General features: G+C 42.8%; 1 protein-coding gene across 3 annotated transcripts in view; it reads left to right on the plus strand.

Moving 5' to 3' along the window:
* The window catches only part of flt4 (fms related receptor tyrosine kinase 4), a 133,341-nt gene that overhangs the window by 82,954 nt on the left and 25,679 nt on the right, over positions 1-24,708 (plus strand). For 2 of the 3 annotated variants that reach the window (XM_060927446.1, XM_060927448.1), the window contains exons 14-20: positions 3,194-3,340; positions 12,363-12,494; positions 13,323-13,435; positions 13,816-13,951; positions 14,982-15,086; positions 16,284-16,397; positions 16,526-16,614. In XM_060927446.1, the coding sequence (XP_060783429.1) occupies positions 3,194-3,340; positions 12,363-12,494; positions 13,323-13,435; positions 13,816-13,951; positions 14,982-15,086; positions 16,284-16,397; positions 16,526-16,614 (836 nt within the window). The remainder of the gene's footprint in view (positions 1-3,193; positions 3,341-12,362; positions 12,495-13,322; positions 13,436-13,815; positions 13,952-14,981; positions 15,087-16,283; positions 16,398-16,525; positions 16,615-24,708) is intronic. The other variant, XM_060927447.1, reaches the window with a different exon arrangement.

Below are 24,708 nucleotides of genomic sequence, written 5' to 3' on the forward strand. Positions count from 1 at the left end.
GCCGGTGTAATGTTCATCAGTAGTGTTAACAAATGCTAATAAAGCAGTCAAGCCAGTGCTTTCAGGAGCAAGTAGCACAGGCTAACAACCAAGAAACTAAGATTTCTGCCTCCCGACTCTTCTTCCATGCATATGCAACAATGTCATTATTTCATATGAATAAAGTTTTGTTTTTTTTTGTTAACTTCCTCAAATCCCTCTATTGTAAAATATGTTAATTTGTTGGGTTCTGTTAATGTTCACTATTGTTTCTGATGGTGCGTTAATTAGTGTAACACACCTGCGGACATGATCGTGCTTGGGATGTCTGGAAAGGCTTCGTGAATCCTGCATGGACAATATTCATTAATACAGTATATTTTTTTATTTTTCCCAAGAAAAATTTCCAAAAGAAATCCTGACAGACCAAGGCACTTTGTTTATGTCATGCACACTGTATGAACTGTATGAGTTGTTGGGAATTAAATCTATCCGCACCAATGTTTATCACCCACAAATGGATGGTTTGGTAGAGAGGTTTAATCAAACACTTAAAAATTTAATTTGAAAGTTTGTAAGTGAAGACGCACATAATTGGGACAAATGGCTCAAGCCCCTGTTATTTGCAGTACCAGAGGTCCCGCAAGCCTCCACAGGATTTTCCCTGTTTGAATTATTATATGGGTGAAAGCTGCACGGCATCTTGGACGTGCTGCAGGAAGATTGGGAGGAGGGACCTTCACCTAGCAAGAATGAAATTCAATACGTTCTTGACCTGTGCACAAAGCTCCACACCCTCACGCACTTAACCCAGGAGAATTTGCGGCAGGCACGAGAATGTCAAGCCCGGCTGTACGACAGGGGCACGTGCCTTAGAGAGTTCACTCTGGGAGACAAAGTACTCGTGTTATTGCCCACATCAAGCTCCAAATTAATTGCCAAGTGGCAAGGGCCCTCCGAGATCACATGGCGAGTCAGGGACATTGACTATGAGGTGAAGCGAACAGATAGGACCATGAACCCTTCCAGTGGCTCCACCGCATGAAGGATGCCAATGCGCAACAAATATACCACCTCAACCTATTAAAATGTTGGAATAAGGGGGTCCATGTGGCATTGGCGTCATTAGTTCCAGAGAAGGCGGAGCTGGGGCCGGAGATAAAAACAACCAAAACCACAACCCGAACAGCTCCGGTCCCTTGTGGAGACCACCTCTTACCGGCCCAACTCACAGAGGTGGCCAAGGTGCAGGAGGAATTTTCTGATGTGTTCTCACCCCTTCCCAGCCACACCGACCTCATAGAACACCACATTGAAACACCCCAGGGGTGGTGGTGCATAGCTGCCCTTACCGCTTACCCGAACACAAAAAAAAAGGTGGTTCGGGATGAACTCAAGGCCATGCTTGGCATGGGCATAATCGAGGAGTCACACAGTGACTGGAGCAGCCCGGTGGACCTGGTACCCAAGGCCAATGGGTCAGTCTGGTTCTTTGTGGACTATAGAAAAGTCAAAGCGGTGTCTAAATTTGACGCATACCCAATGCCTTGCATTGATGAGTTGCTCGATCGGTTAGGTGTGGCTCGCTTTTATTTGACACTGGATTTGACGAAGGGATATTGGCAGATCCCTTTGACTCCTCTATCCTGAGAGAAAATGGCTTTTTCCACACCGTTTGGATTACACCAGTTTGTCACGCTTCCTTTTGGGTTGTTTGGGGCTCCTGCTACATTCCAGCAGCTCATGGACAAGATCCTCCGCCCCCACGCCACCTATGTGTCAGCCTACCTAGATGACATCATATACAGCAGTGACTGGCCGCGGCACATAAAACACCTTAGGGCTGTCCTAGAGTCACTGAGGTGGGCGGGTCTTACAGCTAACCTGAAAAAGTGTGCAATTGAGTGGGTGGAAGTATGGTATCTGGGTTTCCACTTGGGTCATGGGCAGGTACGTCCCCAAATTGACAAGACAGCAGCGATTGCGGCCTGCCCAAGGCCTAAGACCAAAAAGGGGGTGAGACATTTTCTGGGGCTGGCTGGCTACTATCGTAGGTTCATACCTAATTATTTGGACGTCACCGGCCTGCTGACTGATCTCACTGAAAAGGCAGCACCAGATCCGGTCCAGTGGACGGAGCAGTGCCAACAGGCTTTCACCAGGGTAAAAGCTGCACTGTGTGGGGGGCCACTTTTACATTCCCCTGACTTCTCTCTCCCCTTTATTCTGCAGACAGATGCATTGGACAGAGGGCTAGGGGCCGTTTTGTCCCAGAAGGTGGAGAGTGAGGAACGCTCTGTGCTGTACATCAGCCGCAAGCTCTTGATGCGTGAGAGTAAGTACAGCACCATTGAGAAAGAGTGCTTGGCCATCAAGTGGGCAGTCCTCACCCTCTGGTACTACCTGCTAGGGTGCCCTTTCACCCTCTGTTCGGACCATGAACCCTTCCAGTGGCTCCACCGCATGAAGGATGCCAATGCGCAGATCACCTGTTGGTATCTAGCCCTCCAGCCATTTAAATTCGAGGTGGTCCACAGGCCAGGGGTGCAGATGGTAGTGGCGGACTTCCTGTCCTGTCGGGGGGGAGTCAGCTGCAGGCCAGACAGCTCCTTGGCCTGAGTCGGGCAGTGGGGGTATGTGGCAGTGGGGGCATGGCCTAGCATCAGTTTGTGAATGGAGGGCAGGACCAGGGAAGGTGAGTGGCAAAGTCAATGCATTTGTGGTTAATTAATGTTATGTGTCTGTGTTGTTGCAGTGACAGAGGATAGAAAAGGAGGGAGAGAGCAGAGGCTCTCCCGACCAGAACGTGTGTGTGTGTGTGTTGCGTGTGTGACTGTGTGTGAGCAGCGAGTGAGTAAAGCTGAAAAGCAAGAAAATAAGTAAAATAAAGTGTGTGTGTGTGAACATCAGCTCCCGCCTGCCGTGCTTCTGTACTCCACCCACATCAGGGACATATTACTTAGTCAGCTTTTATATTTTCATGAAAGCTGAAGTTTCTTTGAGTATTTTTTGTCCTTGGAGGCACCACGTGGAGAAGAACAGGGGGAAGAAGTTAACCCTGCTGTGAATCCACAATTGATATGTCACTACACATGACCAGAGAGGCACAACCTCTCTTTATTTCTTTGTCTCTCACTTTGTCTCTTTTGTTTCACTCTTTGTTTGTTTGACTATTTTATTTTTGTCTCTGTCTCTTCCCCTGTCTCTTCCCTAGCCCTGGAGGCTCCAAGGTACCTGCACAACCCCATTAATCAGACAGTGAATGTCAGCTCATCTCTGCAAATGGAGTGCGATGTTGAAGGCACTCCTTCTCCTCATCTCTCTTGGTTTAAAGACAACCAGCCCCTCCACCAAATATCAGGTCAGCTTCTGGTATTCTTCTCTTCCATTGCACATAATATAACAGAATTAAAAGGATGTACAGTGCCAGTCTCAAGTTTGGACACCACCTATTTCAATGTTTTTCTTTATATTTATTAATTAAAATACACTTCATATCTTAAATTAATGATGGATGTCGTTTCTCTGTACTCTTTTGTTTGAGTGGTTCTTGATATAATATGGGTTACTAGAGTTGTGGAATAGGGTAATTTACTGTATTTTTATTATTTACTGTTTGATCTGGGTGGCACGGTGGTGCAGTGGTTAGCACTGTCGCCTCACAGCAAGAAGGTCCTGGGTTTGAGCCCAGTGGCCGACAAAGGCCTTTCTGTGTGGAGTTTGCATGTTCTTCCTGTGTCTGCATGGGTTTCCTCTGGGTGCTCCTGTTTCTCCCACAGTCCAAAGACATGCAGGTTAGGCTAATTGGTGGCTCTAAATTGACCGTAGGTGTGAATAAATGATTGTCTCTATATGTCAGCCACGTGATGATCTGGTGACTTGTCCAGGGTGTACCCTACCTCTCACCCATAGTCAGCTGGGATAGGCTCCAGCTTGCCTGCGACCCTGCACAGGATAAGCGGTTACGGCTAATGGATGGATGTTTGATCTCAAATGCGTTACAGGTAGACTGCCTTTCAGATTTCTCAAGTGTAGGTCATAAAAATGATTTTCCCTGACACCCAATTATTTTTGTTTAATGAACCGAAAGCTACTGGATTCAAATCACAGACTTCCAATTTTATTAGTTTTTTAAAAATAGAACAATTAATGAATTTAGGGCCATGTGGTCCTAAATTCGCCACTGTTTTTTCTTGCTTCACCGTGACTCAATTCAAGATACTATGTCATGCATCATGTGGTGGGCTTTCCCTGTTCATGCAAGGCATGTGGGATACAAATTTGAAACAGGAGAGAAAAATGGAGGACATGAATGAAAGACTGACGACAGTAACAGAAAGTGAGAAGAAAAGACATTATGTTGCAAATGAAAGGAAACGCAGGACCAAACTAATAAATATTAGCGGTTAGCAAGTACCTCGGTGTGATCAGCTGTTCGTTTAGCGACAGAATGATGTAACTGTCAGTGCATGGTCAAGGTAAACCTGTAGATGGCAGTAATGCAACACTGTGGATGCCAGATGCCATAAAACCCAAAAGAAGAAGCAGGTAAACCTGTGCATGCGCACATGGACTTCCTCTGTCTACCTGACTGCGCGAAGTGAGCAATTTCATGCACATTATTTGCTATGGAATCCCCTCAAATTAAATAACTTCCCAGCCACAGAATGGCCTGGGTTTTTTTTTTTTTTGGAGATATTACAGAAATAAACATCTCATCTCATTATCTCTAGCCGCTTTATCCTTCTACAGGGTCGCAGGCAAGCTGGAGCCTATCCCAGCTGACTACGGGCGAAAGGCAGGGTACACCCTGGACAAGTCGCCAGGTCATCACAGGGCTGACACATAGACACCCATTCACACTCACACGTACGGTCAATTTAGAGTCACCAGTTAACCTAACCTGCATGTCTTTGGACTGTGGGGGAAACCGGAGCACCCGGAGGAAACCCACGCGGACACAGGGAGAACATGCAAACTCCACACAGAAAGGCCCTCGCCGGCCCCGGGGCTCGAACCCAGGACCTTCTTGCTGTGAGGTGACAGCGCTAACCACTACACCACCGTGCCGCCAGAAATAAACATATCTCACAATAACCAAATTTCAGAGGGAACTAAATTTCACCAATTTTATAAAATTGAAAGGCCGTATAGTTTTAAGAAGGCAAGAAATTGCACTAATTAACTTTTGACGAGGCACTCCTGTTAATTGAAAAGCATTCCAGGTGACTACTTCATGAAGCTGGTTAAGATACTGCCAATAGTGTACAAAGTGTCATCAAGGTAAACGCTGGCTACTTGGAAGAATCTAAAATATGAAACACATTTGTTTTTAACACTTTTTTGTTTACCACATAATTCCATTTATGTTCCAAATAATATTTCATAGTTTTGATGCCTTCAGTATTGTTCTATAATGCAGAAAATAGTCACAATACAGAAAAACCTGTGTGTCCAAACTTTTGACTGGTACTATAGATTCAGAAAACATAAATATTCCTTATTTATAGTTGCTGGTAATTTCCTGATGATTTCCATCCCCACCTTGTATTTAGTTCTCTTCCAATTAAAATAAATATTCATATCGAGTTTAGCTTGAAGAGCGATGTGACTTTTATTAGCTGTAACATATGCAAACACACACATACATACATACACACTGAAAGACAGGTATTCATTCAAGTGTATGGTGGAGCTCCATTTGGTGTGATGGACAGATGCTGGACGGATGACTGGAGCAGGGAATTGAAGCTTTGGCACTGGAATGTAACAGAAATGAAAGGGAGCTATGCATGATGACAGCTTTGGAAATGAATGTGCATGTGTTCATGGATTATGGGTCCATCAAGCTTTGCTGCTGAACAGGATTTACAGTACGTGTGTGTGCATGCACAGAGCAAGCAGAGTTTGGTAAAGAAGGGAGGCTGCTATACTGCACTCTGGTTGTAATGTGTGTTGAATCAGATTGGCCTCTGATTAATTATACTCCATATAGGGATCGCAGGGATTTTTTTTTTTACAGACTTTTTGATCAGTGTATTTGCACTGATCTTATGTTTCTTGTCAACTAATTGGACACATAAACACTCTGGCATGGGAGTCATTAAAACAAATACAGTCTAGTATTTTAGGTGACGGGAAAGGCTACTCTGATGCTGTCCTGCTCCCAATTACAGTCAGTAATTCTGCTCACTAATAGAAGTCCTTTATGATCTTCACTGCAGAAAGAACCTGAGCATTAGCACATGGCAGTAGTCTGGGTGTTGTTTACATAATGTAATATGACACTTCATTAGGTCTTGGAACCTGGACAACACCCCAGTAATAACACTGCAGAAGCTGTTATATCTTAAAGGCACAGTTTGTATTTTTATACCGTTGCATAGGAGGGTATCAAATAATCTGTAAGAAACGTGTTTTTGAAGGGAATCTAAAGCACTCAATCCTGCCATAAAATAATTCTCTCAAATTTCTGTTGACATTTTTCGCGCACTTTAAATAGTCACCGAAGCTGAAGCAGAGCTGCTCTGAACGGCACGTTTTCCATCAGTGGCAACACCGCAAGGCATGCAGAGTTAAAGGGCAGGGTTGTTTTCATTATCAAAGTTTTCATTGCAGTTGTAGTTCACCTCGCAGGTAGCAGAGGATCCTGAAATTTTCAGACTGTGACATTAAAAGAGCAAATAAACAATGACCTGAAAAAAAAAAAACAACTTTCTGCGTTATCCTGATGTGATTTAACCAGGCACTGAAGCTGTGTGAAAATCTTAGACTTCTTAGCAACATAAGCTTTTAAATGGTTGCTCTGTTAAAAATATTGTAGTTTTGTGATAATATTGATAACTATACAGAACACACTATAGTAGTGTCTTAAATTGAGTTCTTAGAGACAGACATTCTGACCACTGACAGATGATATTATTCGTAAACATTATATTAGTTTCCACTGTTATGCTGATGACACACAGTTGTATGTTTCTGCAAAACCTGATGAGAGACACCAGCTTAATAGAATTGAGGAATGTGTAAAGGACATTAGACATTGGATGCTTATTAATTTCCTTGCTTAACTCTGACAAGACTGAAGTACTTGTACTAGGACCACATGCAGCTAGAAATAAGTTTTCTGATTACACAGTAACTCTGGATGGCCTTTCTGTTTCTTCACGTGCAGCAGTAAAAGACCTCGGAGTGATTATTGACCCCAGTCTTTCATTCGAAACTCACATTGATAACATTACCCGGATAGCTGTCTTTCATCTCAGAAATATTGCTAAGATAAGAAATTTAATGTTACTACATGACGCGGAAAAACTAGTTCATGCTTTCGTTACCTCCAGGTTGGATTATTGTAATGCCTTACTGTCTGGATGTTCCAATAAGTGCATAAACAAGCTCCAGTTAGTTCAAACTACAGCAGCAAGAGTCCTTACTAGAACTAGAAAATATGACCACATCACCCCTGTCTTATCCACACTGCATTGGCTCCCAATCAAATTTTGTATTGATTATAAAATACTACTATTGACCTTTTAAAGCACTGAATGGTCCCGCGCCACAGTACCTGAGTGAACTTCTGGTCCTCTTTGACCCACCACACCTACTTAGATCAAAAGGTCCAGGCTATCTGCTGGTACCTCGTATAGTCAAGGCTACATCAGGGGGCAGAGCCTTTGCTTACAGAGCCCCACAGTTATGGAACAGCCTTCCAAGTAGTGTTCAGGAATTAGACACAGTCTCAGCATTTAAGTCTAGGCTGAAAACATCTGTTTAGTCAAGCCTTTTGTTAATGGTGTTTATGAGGTAAAGGTGTAGATCTGGAGGGTCCACAGACACAGAGTGTTTTGGTAAACTGGGATGTATGGATGCTGTCAGTCCCCCACTCGCTTGCTCACTCGAGTTTGTTGACGGTGTAGTGGCTGGCTGCTTTATGTCCCGGGGCTCCCTCATGCCCGTGTTACCTTCTGGCTCTCCCCTTTTACTGTAGTTATGCTGTCATAGTTAGTTGCCAGAGTCCATGCTTGTACTCAGTGCAATATGTATACTGTTCCTACTTATTCAGGTGACATTGGGCATACCTAACAACCTGTGTTTTCTCTCTCTTCTCCCCCCCCCAAAAAAAAAAATCTGTCTCTCTGAGTTATATGTTGGTCCTGGGATCGAGATGCTGACCTCTTCTGCTCCTCGGACCTGCCTGATCCATCCTGGTGCCCTGTGTCTGGTTGGAGTCTCATCGCATCGTTCCTGTGGAGGGCGGCCCCATGTGGACAGTTGGGGGTCGCACCTGGAGGACGTTCTGGACTCTTGCAGTGGTGCTTTTGTGGCTGGGGACTGCAGTTGACTTGCTGACTTTGGGACTGCGGTTGTCGTGAACGGTTTTGCGCTCTGGTTTCCGTTGGTGGGGGGTTTATAGCATCAACGAAGCTGACTTTATGTTAGGACTGTTAATGTTATAGTCATGTTGTCTGTTGTTGCCCAAATGAGGATGAGTTCCCTTTTGAGTCTGGTTCCTCTCGAGGTTTCTTCCTCATGCCATCTGAGGGAGTTTTTCTTTGCCACCGTCGCCACAGGCGTGCTCATTGGGGATAGATTAGGGATAAAATTAGCTCATATTTTAAGTCGTTCAAATTCTGTAAAGCTGCTTTGTGACAATGTTTATTGTTAAAAGCGCTATACAAATAAACTTGACTTGACTTGAAGTGAATAACATTTATTATCTCATCACAATGGCACCTGTCAAGGGGTGGGATATATTAGGCAGCAAGAGAACACTCAGTTCTTGAAGTTGATGTATTGGAAGCAGGAAAAATGGGCAAGCGTAAGGCTCTGAGCTACGTTGACAAGGGCCAAATTGTGATGGCTGGATGACTGGGTCTGAGCGTCTCCAAAATGGCACATCCTGTGGGGTGTTCCCGGGATGCAGTGGTTAGTACCTACCAAAAGTGGTCCAAAGAAGAACAACCAGTGAACCAGCAACAGGGTCATAGGTGTCAAAGGCTCATTGATTCGCATGGGGCACAAAGGCTTGCCCATAAGGTCCAATCCCACAGAAGAGCTACTGTAGCACAAACTGCTGAAGTTAATGCTGGCTAAAACCAAAAGGTATTAGCATTAATTTTTTCAGCAGTTTGTGCTACAGTAGCTCTTCTGTGGGATTGGACCTTATGGGCGAGTCTCCATGCCCCATGCTAATCGATGAGCCTTTGACATCCATGACCCTGTCGCTGGTTCACCGGTGGTCCTTTCTTGGACTACTTTTGGCAAGTACCAACCACTGCACCCCGGGAACACCTCACAATGTGCCATTTTGGAGATGCTCAGACCCAGTCATCCAGCCATCACAATTTGGCCCTTGTCAAAGTCGCTCAGATCCTTACACTCGCCCATTTTTCCTGCTTCCAACACATTAACTTCAAGAACTGATTGTTTTCTTGCTGCCCCTTGACAGGTGCCATTGTAATGGGATAATCAATGTTATTCACTTCACCTGTCAGTGGTCATAATGTTACGGCTGACCGGTGCCCATGATTGCTTGTAATCAAGCTTTTGTACTGTAGTTCATGTGAAATAGTAATGCAAAAGTCTGAAGTGGGGACACCAGTGACACAGCTGATTGATATTTCTACATCTAAACATGAAGTCAATCTCATTCCCACATTTTAACATAATTCAGTATTTGTGTGCTTATTAATACTTTGTCGGTTGCGTCATACTCTTGTTGAGTGACAGCCAGCAGCAATTAATACAGTATTAAGTCTCAGTTCTCATTAGTATTCTGCGAAACACTAATGATGATTATAAAAGTGTATCAGGTTCATCTGCATTCACTCCAGTAAATTCATTACCTTTGACTGTGTTCTTGCTGCAACATTTTTCCATGGCACAACATCTTAAACCATGTTCATGTGTTCATCTACTCATATTATGCTAAAATGCCAGTATTTTACACCCCATGTAGCAAGTATAGTACCAGTCAAAAGTTTGGACACACCTCCTAATTCAACGCTTGTTCTTTTTTTTTTAATTTTTTTTATTAATTTAAAGGCACTTCATGTCTTAAAGTAATGATGGATGTTGTTTCTCTGTACTTAGTTGAGCGGTTCTTGATATAATATCGATTACTACAGTTGTGGAATAGAGATATTTACTGTAGGGTAGGTGTGTCCAAACGTTTGACTAGTACTGGATGTATATGTACAGTATATATACTATATACCAGGGCTTTTCAAAGTGTGGGGCGCGCCCCCCCTGGGGGGCGCAACGTGAGGAAAAATAAACCAGAATAAGTTACTATTGCTGGCGGCACGGTGGTGTAGTGGTTAGCGCTGTCGCCTCACAGCAAGAAGGTCCGGGTTCGAGCCCCGTGGCCGGTGAGGGCCTTTCTGTGCAGAGTTTGCATGTTGTCCGCGTGGGTTTCCTCCGGGCGCTCCGGTTTCCCCCACAGTCCAAAGACATGCAGGTTAGGTTAACTGGTGATTCTAAATTGACCGTAGGTGTGAGTGTGAATGGTTGTCTGTGTCTATGTGTCAGCCCTGTGATGACCTGGCGACTTGTCCAGGGTGTACGCCGCCTTTCGCCCGTAGTCAGCTGGGATAGGCTCCAGCTTGCCTGCGACACTGTAGAAGGATAAAGTGGCTAGAGATAATGACATGAGATGAAGTTACTATTGCGGACATTTAGCGAACTTCAGCTAGCCTTTACCAGAGACCAAATGGATCGATTTTTAGTACCTAAAGCTACAGTGAGTGAGGAGACAGAGTCTGGGCCAAGCAAAAAAACAGAGCCTCCAGGATGTTGCAAATTGCAACTTCAATGCAAATTCAACTTCAACTTCAATGCAATCGTTGGCGTCGTCTTGAGGTGATGTCGACAAACTACCTTCCGCCTTACTTCCGTGTATACGTTCAAGAGAAGCAGCATGCACGCAGTGTTGCCAGATTGGGCGGTTTCAAGTGCATTTTGGCCGGTTTTGAACTTATTTTGGGCTGGAAAACGTCAGCAGTATCTGGCAACACTGCATGATGTGCGAGTCAGTGTTTCTGTAGGCTTAAATTCTGTTACTGAAAGTGTGTTATGTTTACAGTGAAGGACTGTGTGCTCTTTACATTATTTTTTTTTACTTAATACAAGAAATTAATGGATGCCAACATTTTTGCCAAAATGGTATTTTATTTTCCATTGTTTAGGCAGCTTCAGCATCATACTGTGAGATTCTGTTCAAATTGTTTTTTTTCTTCTATGAAGCCTGAGCCATTTATTTTATTAGTTTATAATTATTAATTTAGTCTTCAGGAGAGACTGCCTGCACACAGTACTAGTATTAATAGTTTTTTTTTTTCTTACATGAAAGCTGAGGCATTTATATTATATTTTAAGGTAACTTCATGTTGTGCTGTGAGGTTCTATGCACTTTAACTTTTGAACCAGCAGGTGCATTTGGATAAGTAAAGCCTATTTTTCTGCATTTTTGTAGTCCTGGTAATCTTTTATATTGGTAAAGTTGTTTATAGGACCATTTCTCAGTGTCTTTGTTTTTTTAATCAATAGTTTTTCAGTAATAACTTAATATTTAACATATCACTCAATTTTAATCACAAAAAGAGAAAATCGCAACAATTTCTCGCAACTTTCACTTCCTCCCGCAATGTAATCGCAACAAAAACCTAAAAAACACCGCAACTTTCATCGCAATTTTTTGGAAAAAACCCCCCGCAACATCAGACATTTTAGCCCGCAACAATCACAAAAAAGGCCCGCGGAATCCTGGGGGGACTGAAAAAAGAAGGAAGTATGACCACGATTATTTAAAATTTGGATTTTCATGGACTGGATCTGAAGATGCTCCACTGCCACAGTGTGTTGTCTGCCAAGAGGTGCTAGCTAACGATGCTATGAGATGTTTAAAATGTGTAAAACAAGATGTTTTAAAAAGCACAGATGTTTAAAATGTGAAAAAGAAAAAAAAAGAAAAATGTGTACAACAAGCATTTTTTAAAAATACGAATGGAACATTAAGTAGCAACAACAAAAATTGTAAGGGGGGGGCGCTGTTGTTTATTTGCTCTCCGAGGGGGGCTGACTCTCCCACACTTTGCGATACCAACTGCCCTTGAAAAGATAATTAATAAACTCTTGCCCCCTGGTGGCACCACAATGTATTACGTTTTCAAACTTGCTTTATGCTGTTCCAGACCCAAAATCAGTTTCATTTGATAGATAGATAGATAGATAGATAGATAGATAGATAGATAGATAGATAGATAGATAGATAGATAGATAGACATGACAGTAGTCTGGGACACCTCTGAAACTCGAACCGAGAATCAGCCCCTAAAGTACAGATAGTGTGCAGATTTGATTGACAGCTTTGTGGATTTGCACAGGGATCCTCCTGCAGGACTCTAACCGGACACTCAGCATCCAGAGGGTCCGAGAGGAGGACGCTGGCCTGTACACTTGCACTGCCTGCAATCAAAGAGGCTGCATTCACTCCTCAGCAACAGTGTCTGTAATTGGTGAGATTCTCATTATTGCTATAGTACATGATTTACTGCATGTCTTTTTATTATCTTTTCACAGTTACTTAAGGACCTTTTCTAGTCTGTAGCTGGCACACATACACCTGCGCCACACACCCACTAACTGTTACAGTCACAATGGCACAGTTCCTCCCTGTATATTGTTTAAAAAAATCATAAGTTATATGAAGATATGTTTGACCCACTGTTTTAAATTCAATATATTTATTAGCTTGACACACCTAATACAGTTTGCGAAAAATGTGCATGCAGCGGTCAAGTTGGAAGCTAGTAGATTTTTTTTGTTTGTTTGTTTTATCCCTCCAGCATAGAATGCGGGGGGGATATAGCTATCGCTCTGTCTGTCTGTCCGTCTGTCTGTCAACATTTTAGTTTCCGGAGCATAACTCAAACTATTAGGAATTTTTTCACAAAACCTGACAGTTATGTTAAGTGACTGGAAGAGTTGTGCCTCCCCCCCATATTTCCCTGGCAATCAATTCAACTTAGGAAATTTGGAGTGTGGTTTCATGTAGGGGCCGGGGGGATGTGTCATCTCCTGATGTCTTTTTTTTTTTTTTTTTTTGTATCTGGTGACACAGGTTAGTAAGTGCATTAATTCTTCTGTGAGGATGGACACAAAGTAAAGTGTCCTTTCATACACGGAAACCGGATTTAATGATGCAGGCTCTTGGGTGTTCAGTGCAGGAACTGAAGTTTGGATCAGGGAAGAGCAATGTGTTTTGAAGGATGTTCTATCATGTAAAATGGCACACATGGCAGGAAATGACCTCATGCCATGTCACACATGTTTTCCTCCATTAGGATCTGACAACAGCACGAATGTGGAAATCGTGATCCTCATCGGCACTGGAGTAATCGCCATCTTCTTCTGGGTCCTTCTCATCTTCATCTTCTGCAATGTCAAGCGGGTCAGTGTAGGTTTGGATTGTGATTTCTGATCCGTTCTGGGTTTGCTCTTAAATTGCATCACAGCTTATTCACACCTTCACTGTTTATTCCATGTAGCTCTGAGTTCATCTGAACCCTGTAAATTTTTCATAATTCCCCCAAGTACTGTTTGGAAGGTCTGTTCCAGGCTGTCTAAAGTCTCTACCATGCCATAAGCCAAATAAATCAGAAACCCCATTACTATCTGTCTGGACAGAGTTCAGGAGACTGCTGCTATTTGAAATAGGTCACCGTCTGTACATCTACAAGAAATAATTGTTGCTCCTGGCTGACCTCTAGCTAACAAGTCTGCACTACAAAGGCCAGTGTGAGCTGGTGGTAATGTTGTTGTGATACTGTCCTGCAGATGAACCCAGCTGATATCAAGACAAGCTATCTGTCCATTATCATGGATCCAGGCGAGGTGCCTCTGGAGGAACAGTGTGAATATCTTCCCTATGATTCCAGCCAATGGGAAATTTCAAGGGACCGTTTGCAGCTTGGTATGTTGTGGTAAAAAATAATCTGTGTTTAAATTTAGTTCAGTACAGGAACAAGGTATGCATCAAACAGAGGTTATTAACAGGTGGGGTTATTTAACAGTTATTCAACAAAATTGAGTCATACCTGAGCTGATAGCCGACGAGGTGTGTTAGTTGTCTATAAGCCATGTACGACGAGATTGAGTGGAATAACTTTTATTCCATCCACATTCACTGGATTTTGAGAAATGGAGCATTTTTATTTTCATTTTTGCAAATTCAGTAAATAAAAACTTTGTACAAAACTTCCGACAAAATCATTTCTGCTTAGAACGTAAACAAACCGGTGAAATGACAGAAGCAATTTATGAAAAATGCTATAATAATTCTTGAAAAATAAAAAAAGAAACATTCTTACATTAAATACTTTTCCATATTTTGTTGCTTTTTTTTTTTTGTATTTTTGGGGATTTGTTTTCAAGTAGAGGTTTCATTTCGTCCTCGGCTGATTCAGCAACACGCTCCGCCATTTTGTTTTTCTCTGCTCGCAGTATATGGGCTGATAGCCTAGCAGTAGAGTAGCCAATCAGAGCATGCGATTGATCATATCCAGTGAATGTGGATAGAATAAAAATTGGTATACCATGTTAAGGGAATCTTAAGCTATACAAGTATTTAGTTATTCATTCACTTTCATTAACTGCTTAATCCTGGGAGTCTTTCTGTAGAAAATTGATATTTATAAATGCTAGATTCTTATATTAGGCAAAGCAGGCATCCTTAAATCTAAATTAGTATAGTGGTATTTGTACAGTTTTAACAAACTACAAATTGTGACGTATAATCCACTAATATGTGCCCTGTGCATGGGGTCTTATCCTGTGATCAGTCAGAATTCCTTTTTATTGAACAAAGACTACAGACCAAGACTATAAAAAAAAAAACCCATAAAAATCCTAATTCTGGACTGTACCATTATCCTACTTTGAACTTATCATATTAATTCGTCATTAAATCTGTGATAATATCGTTGTTCATCATCTTTTAACAGGGAAGGTGCTTGGTCACGGTGCTTTTGGGAAGGTGATCGAAGCCTCCATCTACAGCAATGATAAGAAGAGCAGTTTAGGCACTGTGGCTGTTAAGATGCTCAAAGGTTGAACTGATTAGTCCTTTATGTTTTGTTTGGGTCAAATAAAATGATTATCATTGAACTTGGCTCACTTATAAAGGCTTTGTAAAGATGAAAACATATAATGTTTCTTTTCTGGTGTATGGCTCTCTTATTTGCATATCAAATCCATAAACATGAAGAGGTTTTTTTTTTGTATTTACTTCCCTACATCTTTAAATATTCTTTATATGAGTAACAACTGAGAGGAAGACGAGATATTGGGTATTTTAGAGTAAATTGGATTATCACGGTGTTGTAGTTGAGTCATTAAACCTCGAGTCCGAGTCCAGTCTCAGGTCCCCAGTGTTCAAGTCCAAGTCATTAAAGAAAATTTCAAGTTTGAGTCGAGTCCACTGTTGATCCGAGTCGAATCTGAGAACAAGACTCCAACCGCACGTTACTGCTTGACTGCTTCATTTTAGTTAATAGGCTACAGATAAAAAGCTTGTTCATTGCTCAGCAAGCCCCGCCCACTATCAACAGGGCAAATAACATGAGAGAGGGTTAACACTAGCTAGTTCAGCAGTCAGCAAGCCCTGCTAACAACAGGGCAATGAACATGGCGTGTCACTCACTTCTCTGGGTGTAGTCTTACCAAATGACGATTGAAGTTCGAGGTTCTCCCCGTCGTCTCCTCGATAGTTCTTCTACATATGGAACACATAGCAGTGCATTTTTTTTCCCCACTGCACGAGAAGTCTGTATAAGCAAAGCGGACAATCCTAGTGGCGTTCTCTCCAGGCATTTTAGTGCCATTAATGTTAGTTTGTTCCTGAACATGACGTATGAACAAGTGAATGTGCATTCTCTTGCACAAAATTAGTATAAAAATTAATGTAGATATAAATATCTTATGCCAAATTATTATGCCATGTTACAAAAAAATAAAGAAAAAATTAGAGTCCTCGTCTCCAATTTACGAGTCTGAATGTAGTTAATGCACGAGTCCGAGTCTGAGTCATCAGTGCTCAAGTCCAAGTCAAGTCACGAGTCCTTAAAATTCAGGCACAAGTCAGGCTCAAGTACTACAAGCCTGGATTATCATAAAAGAGTTGGCCTGTTAGTGGGACATTTATCACGATGTATTGAATAGAGTCAGATTGTGTATTCACCATTTAGGCTGTGATTAGCATGATGAACATATAAATATTCGGGCTGTATTGTTTGTGTGTATCATAGAGGGCGCGACGGCGAGTGAACATAAAGCCCTCATGTCTGAGCTGAAAATCCTCATTCACATAGGAAACCATCTCAATGTGGTCAACCTGTTGGGAGCTTGCACCAAACCCAATGGTTAGTCCACCTGCTCCAGATGTATAGAAGATAATAAAGATCCATAACCTGTAACGATCAAAGATCATAGAAGACATTTTTCTTTCTACTTCTACTCTTAACTTATTTAAGTACCTGTCATTTTTCAGGTCCGCTCATGGTTGTGGTGGAGTACTGCAAATACGGAAATCTATCCAACTACCTGCGGGCGAAGAGGGAATTTTTCCTGCCATACAGGGTATGATTCAGAGAGGTTTGAGGTGCTAGTAGTTCTCATCATAAATATACAGCCCAAAATCATGTGCAGGTGAACCAAGGAAAGAGTAAACAATAACTGGTGTTCGGGGAAGGGATAAATCAGATGTGTATCATGTATTGAGTGTTGATGCAATAAAGTGCACAGAGATCATTCATTTTCTTTGTTAATTACTTTTCCCACCATTTTCCTGCCCAGTTTAGTCTTTTTGCCAGTTCCCACCTACTGCATAGCTCTCCCCATCACATGACAGCCACCAGTTTGGGGAAGATGAAGGCAAAAGACCTATTTATACTTCTGTGTCAAAGCCATGTATCCTACTCCATACCCTATGCCATACCCTGATGTGCACCTCTCCAGAATTATACATGTTGCGGTGACGCAGACTGCAACAACTGTGATTGGTCCACTTAGTAGCATCACATTTCTGGCGTAATCTACTATCACAATACTGTGTTAATATGTGTTAAATATGTAAAGTGTGAGGCTCAATAACTGCTCTAGACCATTAGAACAGACAGTTTTATCTCGCATCTGATCTTGTGGATTTAAACTCTGTGGCTTTTTTTTTTGTGTGCCTCATTCCTGAGAACACAGTGGAACTTTTACTTCAAGACTCTCATACTGTTGAATACAGATGAGTTAAAAACAGTTTAGAAATGCTTTCCATGAGAATTCATTTAGTTTATAATTAATAACGTGAGGTTCCTTTTTTGGGGGTTGGTGGCAGCACGGTGGTGTAGTGGTTAGCACTGTCACCTCACAGCAAGAAGGTTCAAGCCCAGTGGCTGACGGGGGCCTTTCTGTGTGGAGTTTGCATGTTCTCCCCATGTCTGTGTGGGTTTCCTCCAGGTACTCCAGTTTTCCCCCACAGTTCAAAGACATGCAGGTTAGGCTAAATGGTGGCTCTAAATTGACCTTGAGTGTGAATTGTTGTTTGTATCCATGTATCAGCCCTGGGATGATCTGGCAACTCGTCCAGGGTGTACCCTGCCTCTCACCCATATTCAGCTGGGATATGCTCCAGCTTGCCTGTGATCCATAAGCAGTTACGGATAACGGATGGATGGAGGTTGTTTTTCTCCCATTTGTTTCAAAACAACATTTTGTCCATCTTATTTTCTGCATATTACTCCTGCAGTGAAACACCGAACATGCATTCTGCTCTTCTTCTGTATGTAAAAGCACAGATGTGCACCTTACGTCCAAGTATAAATACTTCACCCTGTACAAGAGTCGATGCCATACCTATGGCATAGATTGTACGCAGAAGTATATATCGGCTTTAACCTGTGCTTCCTTCAAGACACATGAAGCCAGCCTACTGCATGTTTTTAAACTGCTACTCATACTACATCATAGAGCAGGATGTAGCATTAAAAAGCAAAAAGTTCTACCTGCCCTCTTATGCATACGAGCTCATAGACACTGACAATTGGCCAGTGTCACTTTGATTGAAGAAACAATATAATGCCATCCTTCCGACTCGGAGAGCACGGTCAATTTTATGCTCTAGACTCAATGCATGGCTGCGGCATTGTCAAGATTTGAACTCATGAGCTCCCAATAATAGGCTAAACACTTCTCTTGTGCCACTGGGGAGCCAGATGGCAATATGAGGTGGAGCAACCATAAAAACATAAGGCAGCGGAATAGCAATCTAACGACTGTCAGTAAAATGAAGGGATGGTTGTATGATTCTTCTTTTCCCCACTGTAAAATAGTACCCATGTTTTTTGGCTCCATAGTTCGCAGTTGCAGCTCCTGAGCCAGCTGGAGTACGATGGGTTTGTAATGTTTGATGTATCCATAATGGATCCATACTGGTGTTTTTCACTGCAAACAGACAGCAGTGATCATGTTGACCAAAACATTATTTATTTATTTATTTATTTATTTTGGCACCAGTAGTGCCTCTCCATGGATGCAATATGTACACAAACATTACCCGTTAGCAATGTTAAGAAAATTTTGAAAATAGGAAAGCTATTCTGTTTTAAGCAGGAAGAAATCTGATTTGTTGTGTGTGTGTAATATATATAAATATAAAATATGTATGTGTATGTGTGTGTATATATATATATATCAGCTGGATAGTACAGTGGTAACGCTCACTGACTACGAGCGTTACCAGGGGTTTTGCTCCTTAGGCAAAACCCCTCATGATATATCATGAGTGAAGATATAACTGATAGAGTCATACAGGCTCAGACGTCGCCCGGGTCAACAAGGTCTGCGTCAGTTGCTAGGGAACCAGGGCAAACTGATGAGAAATGGGCTACTGGAACAAGACATCGATGGACCTTAGTATGGAGTGCTACTATACAAGCAATCCCAGAGAGAGGGGATACATGCAGCGAATGTGGGACCATTGGATACTTCGAAACCCACAATCAAGGCTAACAAAGAAACAGAAACATTAGCCCAGTGTTCCAACATCCGTAATCGAAATCTACTATCACAACTAGAGATTAATGAAATACAACAACGATGCTACGGCAAGGGGGAGCCAGGAAGACAGGTCAGCAGGGAGATGTCATCATCCCCACAACCAGAGATTGGGTACCAAGCCCCAACAACTAACAGCCTCAACACAAGAGCTGCTGACCTGAGAAGGAAGATCGTGACCCAACTGGAAACCTGGAGCCCCCGACGAATACCGAAGCTGAGTTGCCAAGTACCTTCAGAAGATCTACTAGTAGATGTGAATGCTGCTCTGAAGACAATCTCCACAAGAACCATCACTGAAACCAACAAGCTGATACACAGTACAGCAACAATAATCATGGAGATGCTTGGACACAAGGTGGGCTCGGGACATAACAAACAGTATCCACCATGGAAGAGATACACCAAGGAGGGAGAGGCCAGGAGAATAAACAAGCTGTTCTCCACTGAACCAGCCAAGGTGTACTCTCAGTGGCAGGGGAACAACAACCGGTCAGACCCATCAAGAGCTGAGGTGGAAAAATACTGGAAAGACATATGGGAAAGAAAGGCATCACACAACACCGATGCCCAATGGTTAGTGGACCTAAGAGCTGACCACAGCAACCTCCCAGAACAAGAACCAGTAACCATCTCAATGGCAGATGTCCAAGAAAGAGTGTCAAAGATGAAGAGCTGGACAGCACCAGGCCCCGATATGATCCATACATACTGGCTGAAGAAGCTACCCCCAGAAGGGACCCATCCCATCCAACTACCGGCCAATTACCTGTCTCTGCACAACATGGAAGGCCCTGTCAGGCATCATTGCGGCAAAAATGAGTAAGCATGTGGCTCAATACATGAGCGAGGCACAGAAAGGAATTGGCAGTAACACCAGAGGAGCCAAGCACCAGCTACTGGTTGATAGAACAGTTGCCCGAGACTGTAAGAAGAGACAGACCAACCTGTGCACTGCCTGGATTGACTACAAGAAAGCCTACGACTCAATGCCACACACATGGATACTGGAATGTCTGGAACTGTATAAGATCAACAGGAACCTAAGGACCTTCATCCAGAACTCAATGGAAATGTGGAAGACAACCCTAGAGGCCAACTCAAAACCCATTGCCCAAGTCAACATCAAGTGCGGCATATACCAAGGAGATGCGCTATCACCACTGCTGTTCTGCATAGGCCTGAACCCCCTCAGTCGGATCATCACGAAGAGCGGCTACGGGTACCGATTCCGTAGTGGGGCAACAATCAGCCACCTGCTCTACATGGATGACATCAAGCTGTATGCCAGGAACGAGCGAGAAATAGACTCGCTGATCCACACCACCCGGATCTACAGCGATGACATAGGGATGTCATTCGGATTGGACAAGTGTGGCCGGATGGTCTCAAAGAGAGGCAAGATGATCCGGACTGAGGGGATTGACCTACCAGAGGGCAACATAGGTGATATCCAAGACAGCTACATGTACCTTGGCATCCCACAGGCTAATGGAAACCATGAAGAGGCCACAAGGAAGTCAACCACAGCCAAATACCTCCAGAGAGTAAGGCAGGTCCTGAAAAGTCAGCTGAATGGTAAGAACAAGGTCCGAGCCATCAACATGTACGCACTACCAGTCATCAGATACCCCGCTGGTATCATAAACTGGCCAAAGGAGGAGATAGAAGCCACAGATATCAAGACTAGAAAGCTCCTCACCATGCATGGAGGGTTCCACCCCAAGTCCAGCACCCTGAGACTATACACTAAGCGGAAATAGGGAGGCCGAGGGCTAGTGAGCATCAAGACCACGGTCCAGGCTGAAACATCGAAAATCCGAGAATACATCAGAAAGATGGCCCCAAAGGATGAACTGCTAAGTGAATGTCTCAGGCAGCAGAACCCTGATGAGAGTGCAGAGGAGGAGGAGGAACAGACAACCTGGAGAGACAAACCCCTACATGGCATGTACCACCGTCAGATAGAGGAAGTGGCTGATATCAAGAAATCCTACCAGTGGCTGGATAATGCAGGACTGACAGACAGCACAGAGGCACTAATCATGGCAGCACAAGAACAGGCCATAAGCACAAGAGCCATAGAGGCCAGGATCTACCAGAGTAGATCAGACCCAAGATGCAGACTGTGCAAAGAAGCCCCTGAAACAGTCCAGCACATAGTAGCAGGGTGTAAGATGCTAGCTGGATCAGCATACATGGAGAGGCACAACCAAGTGGCTGGGATAGTATACAGGAACATCTGCAACCAGTATGGAATAGAAGTACCCAAGTCCCAATGGACCATACCACAGAATGTGGCTGAGAACAACAGGGCCAAGGTTCTGTGGGACTTCAGCTTCCAGACTGACAAACAGATCCTGGCTAACCAACCGGACATAGTGGTGGTGAACAAAGAGCAGAAGAGGGTGGTGGTGATAGATGTGGCGATCCCAGCTGACGCCAACATCAGGAAGAAGGAACATGAGAAACTTGAGAAGTATCAAGGGTTGAAAGAGCAGCTGGAACGGATGTGGAAGGTCAAGGGTTGCGTGGTCCCCGTGGTAGTGGGGGCACTTGGGGCAGTAACCCCCAAACTGGGAGAGTGGCTCCAGCAAATCCCAGGAACAACATCTGAAGCCTCAGTCCAGAAGAGCGCAGTCCTAGGAACATTGAAGATACTGCGCAGAACCCTCAAACTCCCAGGCCTCTGGTAGAGGACCCGAGCTTGAGGATGACATGGATACCAACCCCCCACCCCCGCCAGGGGTGAGAAGGAGATTTATATATATATATATATATATATATATATATATATATATATATATATATATATATACACACACACATATATATACATACACACACATTTTATATATATACAGTGGTGCTTGAAAGTTTGTGAACCCCTTAGAATTTTGTATATTTCTGTATAAATATGACCCAAAACATCATCAGATTTTCACATAAGTCCTAAAAGTAGATAAAGAGAACCCATTTAAACAAATGAGACAAAAATATTATACTTGGTCATTTATTTATTGAGGAAAATTATCCAATATTACATATCTGTGAGTGGCAAAAGTATGTGAACCTCTAGGATTAGCAATTAATTTGAAGGTAAAATTCAAGTCAGGTGTTTTCAATCAATGGGATGACAATCAGGTGTGAGTGGGCACACCTGACACACATGACCCTGTTTTATTTAAAGAACAGGGATCTATCAAAGTCTGATCTTCACAACACGTTTGTGGAAGTGTATCATGGCACAAACAAAGGAGATTTCTGAGGACCTCAGAAAAAGCGTTGTTGATGCTCATCAGGCTGGAAAAGGTTACAAAACCATCTCTAAAGAGTTTGGACTCCACCAATCCACAGTCAGACAGATTGTGTACAAATGGAGGAAATTCAAGACCATTGTTACCCTCCCCAGAAGTGGTCGACCAACAAAGATCACTCGAAGAGCAAGGCGTGTAATAGTTGGCGAGGTCACAAAGGACCCCGAGGTAACTTCTAAGCAACTGAAGGCCTCTCTCACATTGACTAATGTTAATGTTCATGAGTCCACCATCAGGAGAACACTGAACAACAGTGGTGTGCATGGCAGGGTTGCAAGGAGAAAGCCACTGCTCTCCAAAAAGAACATTGCTACTCGTCTGCAGTTTGCTAAATATCACGTGGACAAGCCAGAAGGCTATTGGAAAAATGTTTTGTGGATGGATGAGACCAAAATAGAACTTTTTGGTTTAAATGAGAAGCATTATATTTGGAGAAAGGAAAACACTGCATTCCAGCATAAGAACCTTATCCCATCTGTGAAACATGGTGGTGGTAGTATCATGGTTTGGGCCTGTTTTGCTACATCTGGGCCAGGACGGCTTGCCATCATTGATGGAACAATGAATTCTGAATTATACCAGCGAATTCTAAAGGAAAATTTCAGGACATCTGTCCATGAACTGAATCTCAAGAGAAGGTGAGTCATGCAGCAAGACAATGACCCTAAGCACACAAGTCGTTCTACCAAAGAATGGTTAAAGAAGAATAAAGTTAATGTTTTGGAATGGCCAAGTCAAAGTCCTGACCTTAATCCAATCGAAATGTTGTGGAAGGACCTGAAGCGAGCAGTTCATGTGAGGAAACCCACCAACATCCCAGAGTTGAAGCTGTTCTGTACGGAGGAATGTGCTAAAATTCCTCCAAGCCGGTGTGCAGGACTGATCAACAGTTACCGGGAACGTTGAGTTGCAGTTATTGCTGCACAAGAGGGTCACACCAGACACTGAAAGCAAAGGTTCACATACTTTTGCCACTCACAGATATGTAATACTGGATCATTTTCCTCAATAAATAAATGACCAAGTATAATATTTTTGTCTCATTTGTTTAACTGGGTTCTCTTTATCTACTTTTAGGACTTGTGTGAAAATCTGATGATGTTTTAGATCATATTTATGCAGAAATATAGAAAATTCTAAAGGGTTCACAAACTTTCAAGCACCACTGTGTGTGTGTGTGTGTGTGTGTGTGTGTGTGTGTATATATATATATATATATATATATATATATATATATATGTGTGTGTGTGTGTGTATATGTGTGTATATATATGTGTGTGTATATACAGTATGTATATATATAATTTTTTTTTTCTACCCACATTCACTGGATATGAGCTATCGTGTGCTCTGATTGGCTACTCTACTACTAGGCTAAAAAGGCAACCGTAATGATTGCTCTAACTACCGAGGTATATCTCTCCTAAGTGTTGTAGGCAAGCTATTTGCTGATGTTCTTCTGCAATGTCTTCGATACCTAGCCGAACAGATCTACCTGGAATCACAGTCTGGATACAGAGCTAGCAGAAGCACTGTTGATGGGATTTTTGTTCTGAGACAAGTTATGGAAAAGTCTCGAGAACAGCGTCAGAATCTGCATATTATCTTCATTGACTTTACCAAAGCTTTTGATTGCGTAAATCGCGATCTCCTCTTTAAAATCTTACAGAAACTCGGATGTCCCGCAAAGTTTGTTCGCATAGTCAGCATGCTCTATTCATCAGTACTCGCCAGATTATTGATTGATGGAGATCTATCCAGACCCATTGATTATAAAAATGGTGTGAAGCAGGGATGCAAGCTTGCACCCACCTTGTTTGGAATCTATGCAGCAGTTATGCTTCACCTTGCATTTAAAGATCTTCCAGCACATTACAGTATCAAAGTTCGTTTTCGTTACGATGGCAACATCTTTGACCTGAGACGCCTGAAATCTAAGACTAAGATACTTACCGAATTTATAAGGGAGGCCCAATACGCAGATGACATTGCCATATTTGCCAACAACAGCACATACCTACAGTCACTGCTAACAGCTTATCATCAACTCTCAAAGAGGATGGGCCTTTCAATTAACACCGATAAGACTGAATTTATGAGTATCGGTGACCAATGTGACTTCTTCATTGATGGTTGCAAGATCAAGAGGGTACACCATTTTAAATACCTTGGAAGCTACTTAACAAGTGACTGTAGATTAGATGAGGAACTTGCTGCTAGAATTCAAGCAGCCTCGTGTGCCATGGGAAGACTAAGAGATAGGGTATTCGACTGCAGAGACCTCACTGTTGAAACTAAACTCAATGTATAC

The sequence above is a fragment of the Neoarius graeffei genome, chromosome 8, assembly GCF_027579695.1.
Source record: "Neoarius graeffei isolate fNeoGra1 chromosome 8, fNeoGra1.pri, whole genome shotgun sequence".
NCBI lineage: Eukaryota > Metazoa > Chordata > Actinopteri > Siluriformes > Ariidae > Neoarius > Neoarius graeffei.